Source organism: Mangifera indica, chromosome 13 (genome assembly GCF_011075055.1).
Source record: "Mangifera indica cultivar Alphonso chromosome 13, CATAS_Mindica_2.1, whole genome shotgun sequence".
Lineage (NCBI taxonomy): Eukaryota > Viridiplantae > Streptophyta > Magnoliopsida > Sapindales > Anacardiaceae > Mangifera > Mangifera indica.
In genome coordinates this window covers 731,201-746,871 of record NC_058149.1, presented here as the reverse complement: position 1 = coordinate 746,871, position 15,671 = coordinate 731,201, and the positions used below count along the sequence as shown (strand labels likewise).

The window sequence follows — 15,671 nt, the reverse complement described above, 5'->3', positions numbered from 1 at the left end:
TAAAAATTTATAATTCAATCTTTACGATTCAAATTTAAGATTATAATTATCACATTCGATACTTATTCAAATACAGAGTTATCAAAACTATTATCTACTTAAATCCAAACTCTATCAGAATTTTTAAATATTAATAGTTCAATTCTTTTACATGTTTAAAAAAGTATAATTTAGTTTTGAAATTTAAGTTTTAAAATCTTAGATGCCACAACCGCTACTCGTCAGAATCCGACAAAACCACATTAACTTAAACTCAAACCCTAAAACCATATATAACAAAGAAAAGAATGAAAATGAAATGAAAGAAGAGTGTTGATGAAAATTTTGATGTGTAAAATATTATTTAAATTTTTTATTAATTTAAAGTGATATTATAGTTTTAAGAAATAAAATAATTCAAAAATAATATAATAATTAATTTCTTTCTTATAAAAATAATATAGTAATTTTTTTAATAATATATTAAGGTTATTTTTCTATTAACCAAATTTAAGTTTCAGATGAAAACTAGTCAAATTAAATTACAATTTTTACCTATATGAATGAGTGATCCAACAATGAACATCAATTACAATTATAAATAAAATCTATATTTATTGTTCATTTATAGAAATAATTTCAGTGCTTAAATATAAATTTAAAAACTTCTCATTGATACAAAATGAAGAACCAGTGACATTGTGGCTCAATAATGTACTACCATCCTTTCAAAAGGCTTCACCACCGGCTATTAAGGGACACCTACAGAATAAATTAGCTATGAAAAGCAAGGAATCAAATACAACAATAGATCCATAAAACAACTCTAAAGAATCATAATCAAAATTTCCTTGGACTTGCAGAAACTGGAGATTCCTAGGGGAAAGTGTTGGTGAGTAGTGTTTAGTTCAATAATAGCTTCACAATAAACATTTCTCCATTGTTATGACCTTCAAATTCTGATGGATTTGGCAGAAGAAATGGAGGATAGAATAACCTCTGAAGACAAACATATCAACTTGCTTCCTTCCATCATATCATTTGCTGGTGAAGATCAGCTGCCTGTTGAGCAAGCTCTACCACCATGGCTTCATCAAAGAACTTGTTGATGCTCACGTCTTCACTCATACCCTGCAAAAACAAGGACATAACCTAAATTGTCACTGATAGACTTCCCACAATTTAGTCTACAAAAATAGAAAATAAAACAAAATACATAATAAAACAAAAACTATTTCATTAATCAGAAGGTTGGAAAGATAAACCGAATAATTTGAAGAATCTGAGACTTATTTTCCGGCTGTCCGTGGCACTGGAAACCTCCTACGATCAGCCAACACAATACCAAAAACCCTAATAATTCCCCCTCCATTTGAAACCTAACTACCATTTTTATAATAAAACCTAACCTATAGAATGAGGTCAAGTGTCCCAATCCTAAAAGTTACTTGTTCCATTTGCAGAATCCAATGGTAGATCATAAAGCTCAACACAGCAAAGTTATCAGTATATATGACAACCATAGTAAGTAGCATTACAAAAATATTGATCATACAAGAATGCGTGTCAGGTGTTTTAGAAAGATTATTGTGTTTCTCAAATCATGTAAATTTATTTTAGACAAGACACTTCTCATGCATTTTCTGACAAAAGGGTTGTTTGACCCCACAAGTTTAAAACTAAAGGACACAGAGAGAGAGAGTGAAGCATGAGGGATAGATTGAAGTCGTACCTTTCTACGCCTTGTCTTGACCATAAATTCACGAGCAAGGTGCTGGATTGGGGCAGGTTCAAGTGGCCGCAAAACTATGCTCTTGTCGAGGGGATCTCCAGGAACTATAGCCCAGTGATCAAAGACTGAGAGGCAAAATGCTTGCCCTTGAGTATGGTACCTCAAATCCGTCTCAAAGCCAAATGATTCAATCACAGGTAAAAATGCCTGCAAACCAATGGCCAGAAAATATGAATGCAACAACTAAAACAAGCAAATGAATTACACTGAAACTTGACACCCCTGGTTTCACAGATCCTCCACAAGTGGAAGAATCAGTGGCATGCACATAAAATATACCACAAGGCATTGTTTTAAGATAATAATTGCAAATAGTCTAGTCCTTCTCTGAACTCAAATAAAATAGATCATAGTCTCATAGAAGCAAATTTTTAATGGGACTGCGGCAAGCAAAACTTTCCATACCTTAACAATATAAGCTGGGGTCCCTGGTTGAGGAACATCAGCTGTAACATGCCCACGCCTGCGAGATAACACCGTGTAGATTGCAGAGACACAATCAATTGGAGTTTGTATCTGAAATACAGCAGTGACCAAAATAGATAACCAGAACATATAAGTCAAAAGCCTTTGGTAAAATAATTCAATCTCAATGAAATGGTATTTTTTATTAATACCATAGAAAATTCAAGATCCAGGGAGAAAAAATGAAGAAATATACTCTTTAGATTTCAAAGGAAAACTTTTATGTTTATTTGACAATCTTGAGAAACTCTACTGCAGCAAAAAAGAACTGCATGTATACTAGAAGATGTCTTTTTCGGATGAATGTATACCATAAGATATTAAAAGGACATAATAGAGAATGACAGATAAGATGACCATTTATTTTCATGATCATGGTATTCAAGTTCATTTAAGTTGAAAAAAGCAGCCAACTGCATATAACCTTTCTTCAAAATGCAATTCATTTAACATAATAAGCAATAATTTACCTCCACATAATACACTGGTTCCATCAGTCGTGGGGTAGCCATAAGGAAAGCTGAATAGGCCACACGACGAGCTGTGGGAATAATCTGCCCAGATCCTCGATGCAGAGGTTCAGGTGCAATCCTTGCATCAACTATTTTAAACTTGACATTTCTGATGGGCTCATCACAGAGGGGTCCTTCTCGAGCACCCCACTGAAATCTGTCCAAAATTCATAAAACTATTTGTGGTAAGAAATAATATGGAGCCACAAAAAAGAAATAAAAGAAGATAATTTACCCTTGAACAATGGAATCCTTGACGGCACCCAGCAAATTCTTGTCAACTTCTGTTGGAAGAGTATCATCTAATAAAATATTAGGTCCCTGTAGATAAAAAGAATAGTTTACAGCATCAAGTTAGGCCCAGAAGACAATAAACAAACCAAGATGACATTCCAAGGTTAATTTGGAGAATATAGCATAATATACCTCCTGCGACCCCTAAAAACAAAGCATCTAACTTACCTGCTTATCAGGGCCAAATGCCCATATGGATCGAGCTGCCAGCAAATCCCAGTCATATTTTGTTTTGAAGAAATCACCAAGAGTCTTCCGACTCCAATCAACACTTACAACACCATTCTCAATGTCCTCTGCAAGACCTCTCTCCAGTGGCTCTGCAATCTGCCAAATGTAGACATTTAGAAAACTTTATTCAATTAGCTATATTAATTGTGAATCCCAAAATCACCCAGACCAGAAAAGAAAGGAAATTAAGTAGCTGCCCTACCATGGTGATTTTATTTTTCTTGTTGGGTGTTTCAGCAAAACATTTCATTGAAGAAGACTCTACTACTGTTTCACAGAATGAGACAACTGGATCTGCCACCTAAAAATTTAAGCAAAGTATGCCAATTAAGACAAAAGTGTTCAATAGAGATGAAGAAGAGGAGGATCATTAAATTATTCCAAGAGAAAAGTGGTATAAGAGAATAAGTACCTTGACTTCAACTTCAGAATAAAGCTCTCTTAGATCTTTCATTATTGAGTCCAAGTACAACTCTCCCGTACCTAAAATAGTATGCTCCCCAGACTCCTCAACTTTAGTTATGGCTAGAGGATAGCTTTTGCTAATTTTCCTAAGACCTTCCACCATTTTAGGCAATTCACTAGGATTTAGGGGTTCTGTAGCTGTTTTTACTACAGGAAGGGTATTGAATTGTAGTGGCCGGAAAATGTACACATCTTCATCATAATCCATATTACATAGAGTGGCAGTTTTCATAATTGATGCATCAACACCTTCAATAAGAACCCAAGATCCTGGAGGTGCACTGCTTATGGGTATCCTATCTCGAGCTTGATAAATCCATAATTTTGTTACTTCTTTTACAGTCATGTCCTCCTCATCATCTGGGGAATAGCCTTCTCCCAGCACACGTACAGTCTGCCCTGTCTGAATTGTACCACTGTAGACCCTTCCAAAAGCATCAAAGACACTGCAATCAGACTTGGGATACAGCTTGGTCACATTGACCATAAGGGGGCCTGAAGCATCACAATCTACCATGGCCTTGTGAATCATGGAGTTTTTGGGTCCTGTATATATATGGTCTACCTTCCTTGCTGCAGCATCTTGGGCAGAAGGTATATGCTTAACCAGCATATCAGTAAAGCCTGATGCTGCACCAAAAACAGAGCTACAAGCCAGTCTGAGCAGAGGCCTAACATTCAATTTGTAAGCTGCATTGCTAAGAGTTACACCAAGTTCTGCAAGAGTTGCTTCCACACTCTTCTTGTGTTCTCCAATCACTTGGCTATATATTTTGTAGAGGGGTTCAAGAACAAATTGGACAAACGATCTTTCTCCTCCATTCACAGGGGGTTTCTTCTTAAAATTCCTAGTGTCTGGATGATAGTACAAGTCCCCCCAAAGACGAGCTGCGAACTTATCAGCATCAAATGGGACCCCATGGAGTTTGACATATAATTTTGCAAATGACTGCAAGGTGAAGGACCATCCTGCACTGGCACTTGCAAAACAAACATTTCCAGCAGCTGGATCTATAACTTGAACATTTCCTGCAGTGGTTGAAGCAGCAGAAATGTGGTTATTAATGACTTCAATTGTATGCCTCAATTTATGGTAAGCATCCTTGGGAGGCAGCTTCAATTCTGTTATCAACCTGTCAACCTTTAAAGGAGGAAGAATACATAAATAAAATGGTAGGTATGCTAAGGCATTAAGCACTAGTTAATAATGAAATTTGAAATTAGAATTGAGCACAGCTGATGCAAATTTACCTTATTGATGACAACAACAATGGGCAGGCGCTCTTGGATTGCATGGCGTATAGCCCTCTCTGTGTTCACCTGCACACGAAAAAAGATCAGAATTATAACACCAAGCAACTCATGACTATGATGCTCCAACAAATTCATTGAGAAAGACATCAACAGTATGTATAGATCTTGTTAAACAACACAATTCCAACATGGCAAGGCCCAAAGAATAAGTCACCAAGCGCCCATGGAATTTAAAAGAGATTATTTTCTTTGTGACAGCAATAGGTTTAAAAGAGAAAAACCATACCCCGAGTTCAATCCAGCATTGATGCCCAAAAACAGATACTTATCACCTTAGTATTTTCAATTTTCATGCTTAGATCTGGCTATGGTGGCTCATGAAAACAAATATAATTCTGCCTAAGAACCAACAGGTATGTGTAAATAATAGGATTTTTTTGATAGATGAATGATTACAAGTTGCAACAGAATAGGTATCTTACCAGAACCCCATCAGCAGCATCAACAATTAAAACAGCACCATCTGCAAGCCTGAGAGCAGCAGTCATTTCATCAGAGAAATTGGCATGACCAGGGGTGTCCATGATGTTACAAAGGTATGATTTTGAATTGCTATCCTCTAAAACAAGTGACATTGGAACTGCCTTGATTGATATTCTTCTTTCTTGCTCATCAATCCTCGTATCCGTGTATCTCATGTGCTTCTCACTATTTGGATCAAATGTAGACATATGGTGTGTTTGTTCAATCAACATATCCATAAAAACTGTCTTCCCATGATGCAAGTGCCCCACAAGTGCAACATTCCGTACCAAAGCAGGGTTTGACATGAGACCAATAAGAAACTGGGTTGATACATAAGTTGAAGAATCTTTCACCCCAACCTCAAACTTGATATTTCTAACAGGTTTGATGATGGGTTGTTCAAGGGGCTGCTCATCCTCATCCATGACCAAAGTCTCAACATCTTCACCGTAAACCTCTTCTGCAGTTGGGTAGTATTTCTTATCCTCAGCAAGGACAATCTGGTTATCCATATCAACATCATTAGCAGCAGTAATCCACCCATTTGCTGCACCCTCACCATCTGACATAGGCTCATCTTCAGCAGCCTTGTCTGGAAGGTCTTCATCTTCTTCCTCTGCATCACTCTCTTGGTCGGACTCTATTTCAGGTCCAATGTAGTTTCCAAACTCATCATATAAACTATCATCCATATTTTTTTTCAAATCTGTAATAATGCATAAGCAACTAGTTGGTTTAACATGGCCACTACAAAAGAGCACGTAATAATGGTAAAACAAAACAACATAAGAAATTGGTTCCTTGTCCACACCCTGCCACATTAGTATCCACAAAACTGAACCATTTTTCATCTACCTCCAGGAAAAAGGCAGGAAAGTCTAGCAAATGACAATTTTTAAACCTTTCAAATTTGAATAACAGGAATTAATTGAATGTGCATGACAAAGTATCTGAAATCTTTAATCAAAATTTTAATTTTCTCAAACCAAAATAACCTAAGAAAACGTATTAGTTTCAGCTAACTGACAACTTTAGAAGGATACTCCAATACTTTCAAACAAAATCATACTAAAAAATTTCCCTTGCTTCTCCCTGTGTTGTCCCAGAATTTGTAAGCAACGAAACATAAACACGCACAAAAACCAAAATTTATCTAGTTGTGAAGCCCATGCCTCTGACATAGGGCACCTTATTTAGAAATTCTAGCATCTGACTCCAAATCACCAAATATCTAAGCAATTATCTAACCATCTTCATGCTGGAAACATCAATCATTCATCACTCATTATAATAAAACACTCAACAATAACTAAAAAAATTCAAATAAAAAAATGTAAATAGAAAACGAATTTAATCTTTCTCTCGAGTTGACACGGAGCACAGATAAACAAAAAACGAAGCTTGAGCTGATGAGATACCTTCAAACTCGAACTAAACGCAGTAGCAGAAGGAACGAGTGCCAAGGGTTCTGCGAGGGAACGAGAGAGCGAGAGATTGTTAGAGAGGGTTCTGGTTCTGGGTTTTACTTACGCCTTTTAATTGGGCCTATCCGGATTTCAGTGGAATCCGATTGGGCCCAATCCAAGTCTTGCAACCTATAGTAGGTAGCAGTAAATTCAAGCCAAATTAAATGCAAATAAAGGTTACCTCCTGCTCGGCACCTTTTCCATTTTTCCTGATGAAAACTTTTGGTTTTGATTATATTTTATTATTAAAATATAAAAATTATTTTTAAGATAAATTATTTAAAAAATTATTAGATATAAATGAGTATTACATTTAATAAAATTTGATAAAAATATATAATACAAATAATTATTATGTTTAGGTAAATATAATAAAAGAATACTAATAAATTATTTTACTTAAATACCCTTAAATATAATTATTTTTAAATATGTTTATATTATTTGTTATATTAATTAAAAATAAATTTATTTTTGTTTTAAAATTTTAATAAATAATAATATAATTATAATAAAATCAAGATTATCTTAGTAATTTTTTAATACCTAAGGTAAAAGTAATAATTAGATTATCACTTATAATACTTATCACGTCATCATTGGTAATAGAAAATTATTATAATATTTTATTATTGACAAATTAAACAAAGTAATATAAGTAATAAAAGATAAATTACTAAAATAATCTTTAAAATTCAGTAACCAAACGACCCTTAAAAGTGAAATTTGTTTATTTCAAATTTTTAACAGAATTTTCAAAATAGTTGGCAACCTTTTCTTCATCACATTATCAAGAGATGAGTAATACTATGTATATAAATAATAAATAAATTTTTTGTATATAAATAATGACATATTATTATATGATTGTATGTTATTTAATTTTTAATTTAAAATCATTAAATTATAGGTGATATGTCATTATTTATACAGATATTTGTATTCATTGTTTGTGTATATAGTTTTATTGCTAAGAGAGATGTTATATGCAGTGAGTATTAATTTAAATACAATGATAATGTGTTATCATCTAATTAAGTGTTATTTTATATTTAATTCAAAATTACTCAATTACATAATAATGCATCATCATTAATATTCAAATTATGCATATGGTTTTATTGTTAATCTAGCGGCTTGAAGCTACAAGGCCAAAAGACTTATTCCCACCCGAGGTTTATTGTATATATAAACTCCCACCCATGAAGATTCAAAAACCTAAACACCCATCTATCATCTAATTTTCGTTAGACTTATTTGTTAGTGATAAGGGTAAAATCATCATTTAATCAATAATATTAAAAAAATAAAATTTTTTCTCATTTTCACCTATTAATTTTTAAAAATAACCATTTCCACCAAAACCCAAGTTTTGAAAGTCACCATTTCTCTTTTATTCATCATCTCTATCAGCGATCAAAACTCATCAGTGTCACCATTTCTTTCAAGCTCTGTCATCATCGATTCGATCTGCTAAAAGCCGACAACATTTCATTTCATTTCGTCAACCACTTGCATTCATCGAAGATGAACGAGATTTGTTGAGATTCGATTGAAAAAAGTTAAACCCGCCAGGCCTTCTGTAGTCGGGAGTTACAGAGAGAGTCAGAAAAAGGCCGTTAGTTTCGAAGAAGGTGATTGAGTGGATTTCGTCATCAGAAAATTGGTTGATTTTTGAGTTAACCTTAACAAGAGGAAATGATAACTTTTTAAAATTTAGGTTTTCGGAAAAATTATTATTTTTTAAAACTAATGAGTAAAAATGAGATTAATTTTTTTAATATTATTTATTAAGTTATGGTTTTACCCTTACTATTAATAAAAAATTCTAATAAAAATTAAATTGTAGGTAGATGTTTAGATTTTGAAAACTTCGTGGATGTGAGTTGGTTACAGAGTAGGCCAAGCTACAATGATGACAATTTCTTTAAATTAATACATCCATTCATTTATTGGAATCAATCAATGCCAGTTTGCCAAGTGGGGTACCAAAAACAACTGGTGTAAGATTGGAGAAAGAAATCCACTTACAAAATAATAAGGTGATATATTATTATTTATATAAAATTTAATTTTGATATATTATTATATAATTTGATATTATATAATTTTTAATTTAAAATTATTAAATTATATGATAATATGTTATTATTTATACAAAAATATATATTTATTATTTGTGCATACAATTTATTGTTAAGAGAGATGTTATGTGTAATAAGTATTAATTTAAATATCAACGATGATATATTATTATTTAATTAAATGTTATTTTATATTTAATTTAAAATCATTTAATTATACAATGACACATCATCATTAATATTTAAATTATGCATATAGTTTGGCTTGAAGCTCCAATTAAAACCGGTGAGAATTTCTTCAAATTAATGCATTCATTAAATTATTGGAATCAATCAATACCAATTTGTCATGTGGGGTACCAACAACAACTAGTCTAAGATTGATCTCACGGGTGAGCAAAATTAATGGAAAGTTTGGGTTCAAATTTCTATTATACTAATAAAATTTTGATTTATTTAATATAATCATTATTAATCTGATTATTATGTCTTAAATATATCTATTTAACAAATACGGATAAAGTTTCTGGTTATAAAAAAAAAAAAATTAATCCAAGATTCAAGAAAGAAATCTACCAATAAAACATGTGAAAGATTCTAGTCATATATACGAGTATCTCTTGCATTTGAGAATGATAACTTAAGTAGTTCATAAAAAAAAACCATCGCATGCTACATATCAACATAGGAAATTAAACAGAAGATCAACCATTTTGTTACATATTATATGGTGCTTCATAATTTATTTCCAACGTCGATCATCATCTCCATCCCTTAACATAGTAGAAGTACATTAACACTAGCAAGCTACGGCCACTACAACATAAGGCTTACACAAGCTAGCACACACCACACACTATTATTAAGCTTGCTCCACATACACGTACATAAAAAGCTTGACGCCATTAGAAAATTAGGGGTGATGGTGATGCGGTTTGTGTGGGTCGTGGGAGCCTGGCGGAGGCGGTCCGTGGGGGCCTGGTGGAGGCGGTCCGTGGGGGCCTGGTGGAGGCGGTCCATGGGGGCCTGGTGGAGGAGGGTCAGGGTGGTGAGGAGGTGGTGGCCCAGGTGGCGGTGCTTGGGGAGGCGGTGGTCCATGGGGTCCTGGAGGAGGAGGATGGTGTGGTGGATCACGGGGTGGATCAGGACGATGATGCATCTTCTTGTTGCTTTGGTGACTCTTCTGTTTTTTTCTAAGTGGTTTGTGGCGAAATGTTGATGAGAAGTGAGAAATGTACAAGGATAAGGTTTTAGATTTATAACATAATGTTCCTCTTTACATTCAGCTACCAGTCACACCTACAATTCTTGTAAAGCAGGGATAATTCTGTGGCCTTTGCTAATTGGACCGCTGATTGGGAAGGGTGAAGATTCTGGTAAAAGATGAAATGGATAACATTATCTTCAATACTAACTTTCAGAAAGGTGCATTATACCAGGTTGGTTGTCTGTCTTCATCATGAAACTTCTATCTTGTTGAAAAATTACGGCCATTGTAAAGACCTACAGATGGGAACGGCGCGAGGTAGAGACTAATTTCCCATAACCTGTCCACGTCCCCGTTAGATGAAAGCATTCCCTTTTTCCGCCTCATTTTTTGTCAAGGGTCTAGATAGTAAATACGAAATTTAAAAAAAAAAACAGAATATAAATATAAAATACAATATATATAATTCATATTTAATATAAGAAGAATATAAAATATACGTTTAATATGTTTTGGGTTTAAAAATTCTTTTAAATGTATTTAATACGTGTAGTTACTAACTTGGATTAAGAGAATAATGAATAATCCTTATCCCCACCTTATAAAAAAATATTGATATTTTTCTCTATCTCTCTTTACCCTTGCCCTCATCCTCGTCTTACTAAGAATCTGAACAAAGGAGAAAGGCGATGTGCTAACAAGAGATTTGAGCAAAGGATAAAGGCTACAAGCCAAGTAGAAATGAGTTGATTAGGGTTTAAGCTTTATATTTAGTAATTATTTAAGAAATACTAAGAGTATTTTAGTAAATTTATACGAGATTATTTCGAGCAAGATGCTCGAGCATGGAGCAGGCAAATATCTATCCCGGTCTAAGGATCTTTGGAAAAAATCACCTTTTAACTCCACCAATATACAACGGTGGTTTTGTAATAGAGGGAATGGATTATGGTAACTAAAAGCTTTGACCAAGATAGATTGACAGATGAGCAACACTACAGCCAAGAAAGAATTCAATCTTATAGAAAACAACTGATCTGTTTCTACTAAGTGAAGTCCCAGCAGAGGACTTAGCCTGCAAATTCTCCTAAATTAAGGAACACACCCAAGGACTCAGCCTAGACTACTATTGTTGTAAGATATTGTTCACTTTGTTCAAATAAAGTAAGGAAGAATGGATGTGTTTTCAATTCGAATCATGTTTATAGTCGAATATGACATAACAATGGGAGTCATACACAATCATGTCTCAAATAAAATTCAAATTAGATAACTGTTAAAATAATTATGTATCACTATGAACGATCATTCAAACACTTAAGTTATTTGATGTGACATGATATTTATAACATTCATCTTATACGATTTGAATGGGTACAAACCCTTTATATATGAATGTTCAATAGGTTAAAATTGTAATTCTTTTCACACTTTTGGGTGTTACACTCTTATTGAAAACAAAAGCTGAAGAAGGAGATTGGGAGGATTTACTAAGAAATCAATTTTGGTGTTCAAGGGAAAGTCTAGCAAATTAGGTGTTGGAATTTGTTTCTATAAAATTCTAGGGTGGCAATTGAATTTTGTCAGTTTTATCATTTAGGGTTAGAATAAAATGTAAATCAGTACCAAACTCATAGTCACACTGATTATGATTGAAATTAGGGTTAGAATTAGGATAAAATAATGTGATTTAATCAAAATTGCATTGAAGTGTGTAATTCCTATTCAATTTCAATCAGAATTGCACCAAACACTGTAGATCCAATATGAATCGCACTATTTTGGTATAATTCTGCCTAGAATCACACTGGTTCGATGTGATTGAAGGGTCGTTGATTGTAAATGTTTGTCAACAATTGTTTTAAATTTTAAATTATATATTGTTTCTATAAATTGGGGTTGAAATGTGTTTAATAAAGTTTGAGGGGCAAAGTTTGTTTAATCTTAATAAACATGAAATATAACAAAGGTATTTTTATCTATATAGTACATTTATTGTTAAAATTCAAGAATTTCACTTATTGTACTTAATAATAGGGCTCAATTCGATTTGAGTAGAGTCAAATATGAGTTCAAGTTCGATTTAAATTTAATAGAGCAAAGCTTAAATTCGAGTTGGTCGGCCTCGCTTCAAAAGTGTTCGAGTTCGAGTTAGATTTGAGTTTAAGTTCGAACAAAGTTTTGAGTTTAGCTCAATACTAACACAATATTGTTTTGATACATATTGATTCAAATGATATCGTTTTAATCGATTAATATTGAATTTTTTAAGTTCATGAGTTTAATGAGCTGAATGTCTCTAAAATTCAAATTCAAGTTTGAAAACATTTAACTTTAAGATTTGAGCTCAAATAAGTTTAATTCAGATCTAACTCTACTTATCGGAAGGAGAAAATATCAATTTTTTTACTTTAAGAATGATATTTAGCCTTTTTGTATCATTTAGGTGGGACATAGTCATTTTCCCAGTGAAGAATTTATTGGAGGCCCTTACACCAATTTTATTATTGATATTCCAAGTATGGTTTCTTTGAACCGGCAGATATTAAGTCACATATAATTTTGTTAAACCTAGTCCAATGACCCATCGGCCAACATTTAATTGACCCAAGCCCATCAAGTCTCATACAAGGCCATTAATGGAAAGATGACCTTGACCCATGGTAAGGACATGCTTTGGTTTCTTGGACACACGTAACAGTTACTTCATGAACATTAAAATAATAATAATAATAAATTAAATTATTTTAAATTAAAAATAAAAAAATATTTTTGATATATAATTTAAATATATAAAAATATAATATTATGTAATTTAATATTATTTTATCTTTAATTTAAAATCATCTAATTATATAATAATATATCATCTATGTATATAAATTATGTATAAAATATATATAATCAAGCATATTTGCTTATTTATATACTTAAAATGGATAAGTGTAATTTTATTACTACTTTTATTATGAAATTCATAAGACCTAATGTTTTTGTTCTACAGAACAAGCATTAACGGGGCTAGTAGTTGGACTAAATTCCATATGAGTTGATTGAGTTCAAATTTAAATTCTGATAGAAAAAATTGAGTTTGAGTCACAAATTGAGTTTATTTTCATAAAATAAATTGAGTTTGAGTCAATTTGAATATGTATGAATCGTATTCCAAGTTTAATTGTTTTCAAGTCTAGTTTGAGTTTTAACTTTTTGATCTTGAGTTAATTTTTTTGGATTTAAATCGATTTTGAGTCGAGCTTTATTTAGACTTAATTCGGATCAAATCTAACCCTTATTAAAATATAATGAAACATTAATAGATTACTAGTAAGGTCGAATTTCACCTAAGCTTAAATTTAAGTTTGGATTAAACGAGTTAAGTTCGAGTCAAATATTGAACTTAATTTCATAAAATAAGTCAAAATTGAATCAACTCAAATCAAATCCAAAATTAAACTTTTTCTAATCGATTTTGAGTTTTAATTTGTATATCTCGAATTGACTCTTTTAAATTTAAATTAATCTCAATCAGAATCTTATTTTAGTTCGATCGAAATTAAATCTAATCTAATTAGTAGACAACCAATAGCAGAATTTGCTTAGGATTGAAACACACACATACAGGAAAATGACACTAAGATGTCGCCATATTAACACAGTCTCCCCAACTAATACCAACCTTCAAAACCAAGTAGACCATAATTAGCCAGCAATACTTTCCCTAAAATATAATTCCAATAATAATCATAATAATAATAATAATAAAAAACATAACACGTTGTCCATGTACTTCTAGACTTGTATAATATAAAGTTTTTAATCATATAATAAAAGAATGGCCAAATGACAATCTCTCACCTAAAGTATAGTGAACTTTTGCTGATACCTGCTAATTTTAAAAAATTTAAAACTCCATCTAAAATTTATTTTTGTTAAAATTTTTAATTAGGGTTAGTAATAATATCATTATTTTAACATTAATATTAAAGAAATATAATTCATTAAATTTTCACTCTTAAGTTTTAAAAACTAGTAATTTCACCACTGGTTAAAATTTTTTAGTTTTAAAAAGTCGTATTCTCTCCCCCCCCCCCCCTCCAAAAAAAACTTAGGGTTTTCTTTCCATTCCTATCTGACAATATCTCTGGCTACCAACGACCTCCATGAAACTCTCTAACTCATCTCTAGCCACCACTTTACTGTCTGAAAGATGAAGACATCGTCCAGATGAAGCGTCAGTAGACAATCTTCATCTAGCCAATGCTTCATCTAGACGATCTGGATTTGTCTAATTTAGACGAACCCAAACCAAGGTGGTGGTTGAAGATGGGTTAGGGAGTTTCGTAGAGGCTGTCGTTGGTCGGAGATGTCACCAAGGAGGAGAGAAAAGGTTTTGGGGGAAATTGTCATTTTTCAAAACTAAAAACTTTAACCAAGGGTGAAATATTAGTTTTTAAAATTTAGGGATAAAAAATAATTAATTATGTATTTTATAAATATTATTGTTAAAATAATAACTTTTATCTCTAGTCTTAATTAAAAATTTTAATAAAAATTAACTTATAAGTGAGTATAGATTTTTGAAAGTTAATATGTATCAGTTACAGATTAAACTACACGTCGGGTGGGGATAAGTGATTTGGCCTTAAAAAATTAATAAAATTTTGTCATGTCACAATCCCAATGTTTTATTTCCCACCCAAGGATTGTTGTTTTCTCAAGTATTCCCCCTTTAACTTTAAAAATCTCAAATATCTATCCATAAGCAGTTAAATTTAACGGAATCATAATTCTTTAAAATTTTATCTCTTTTCCCCCTCTAAACTTTAAAAACTAAAAGTTCTCCCCCAACTTAAATTTTTAAAAATGATAGTTTTCCCATAGGGTTTGGTTTTCAGATTTTTGATGCTAAATCTGGCGTCGTTGCTGGTCATTTATCCCTGCCAAAGCTTCCTCTCCCTCCAAAGGTCTCTCTCCATCTATGTGGATGTCCGATTGGTGTCGAATGAGACTTGGAAGACGATGGGAGACGAAGAGCTTCGTCTTTTAGAAGAAAATCGACGTTGAATGGATCTCCAAATAGGTGGAGAGAGACTGCCAGAGGGAGATGAAGCTTCGAAAGGGATAGATGACCAACAATGTTGTCGGATTTGGCGTCGGAGATCTGGAAACCAAACCTTAGTGGGAAACTATTATTTTTTAAAACTTCGGTTTAGAGAAAACTTTTAGTTTTCAAAGTTTGTGGTAGAAAAATGAGATTATATTTTAGTTTATTTTTAATATTATAGATAAAATAACAATTTTATCTTTATTACAGTTAAATTTAACAATTCATAGGTGTTTATTTGATGTTTCAAAGTTAAAGGGGGATACTTGCGAAAATAGCAATCCTTGGGTGGG

At 32.5% G+C, this 15,671-nt stretch overlaps 1 protein-coding gene across 1 annotated transcript; it reads right to left on the bottom strand.

Annotated features, from left to right (window-relative positions):
• Positions 1–625: 625 nt before the first annotated feature.
• LOC123194825 (110 kDa U5 small nuclear ribonucleoprotein component CLO) lies at positions 626–7,067 on the bottom strand. The gene is made up of 11 exons (XM_044608258.1): positions 6,936–7,067; positions 5,475–6,223; positions 4,990–5,058; positions 3,686–4,879; positions 3,476–3,574; positions 3,211–3,369; positions 2,984–3,069; positions 2,707–2,905; positions 2,177–2,287; positions 1,712–1,918; positions 626–1,110 (listed from the first exon to the last, which is right to left on the bottom strand). Exons 2-11 carry the CDS (start codon positions 6,207–6,209, stop codon positions 1,012–1,014), a joined length of 2,958 nt encoding a protein of 985 aa, XP_044464193.1. The 5' UTR covers positions 6,210–6,223; positions 6,936–7,067; the 3' UTR covers positions 626–1,011.
• Positions 7,068–15,671: the final 8,604 nt, after the last annotated feature.

Excerpts from the sequence above, each read along its gene's own strand:
- LOC123194825 (XM_044608258.1), bottom strand. The coding sequence starts at position 6,209 with ATGGATGATAGTTTATATGATGAGTTTGGAAACTACATTGGACCTGAA. Across the intron at positions 4,880-4,989 it reads TTGTTGTTGTCATCAATAAG|GTTGACAGGTTGATAACAGA; the intron begins GTAAATTTGCAT and ends CCTCCTTTAAAG. Across the intron at positions 1,111-1,711 it reads TCAAGACAAGGCGTAGAAAG|GGTATGAGTGAAGACGTGAG; the intron begins GTACGACTTCAA and ends TTGTTTTTGCAG.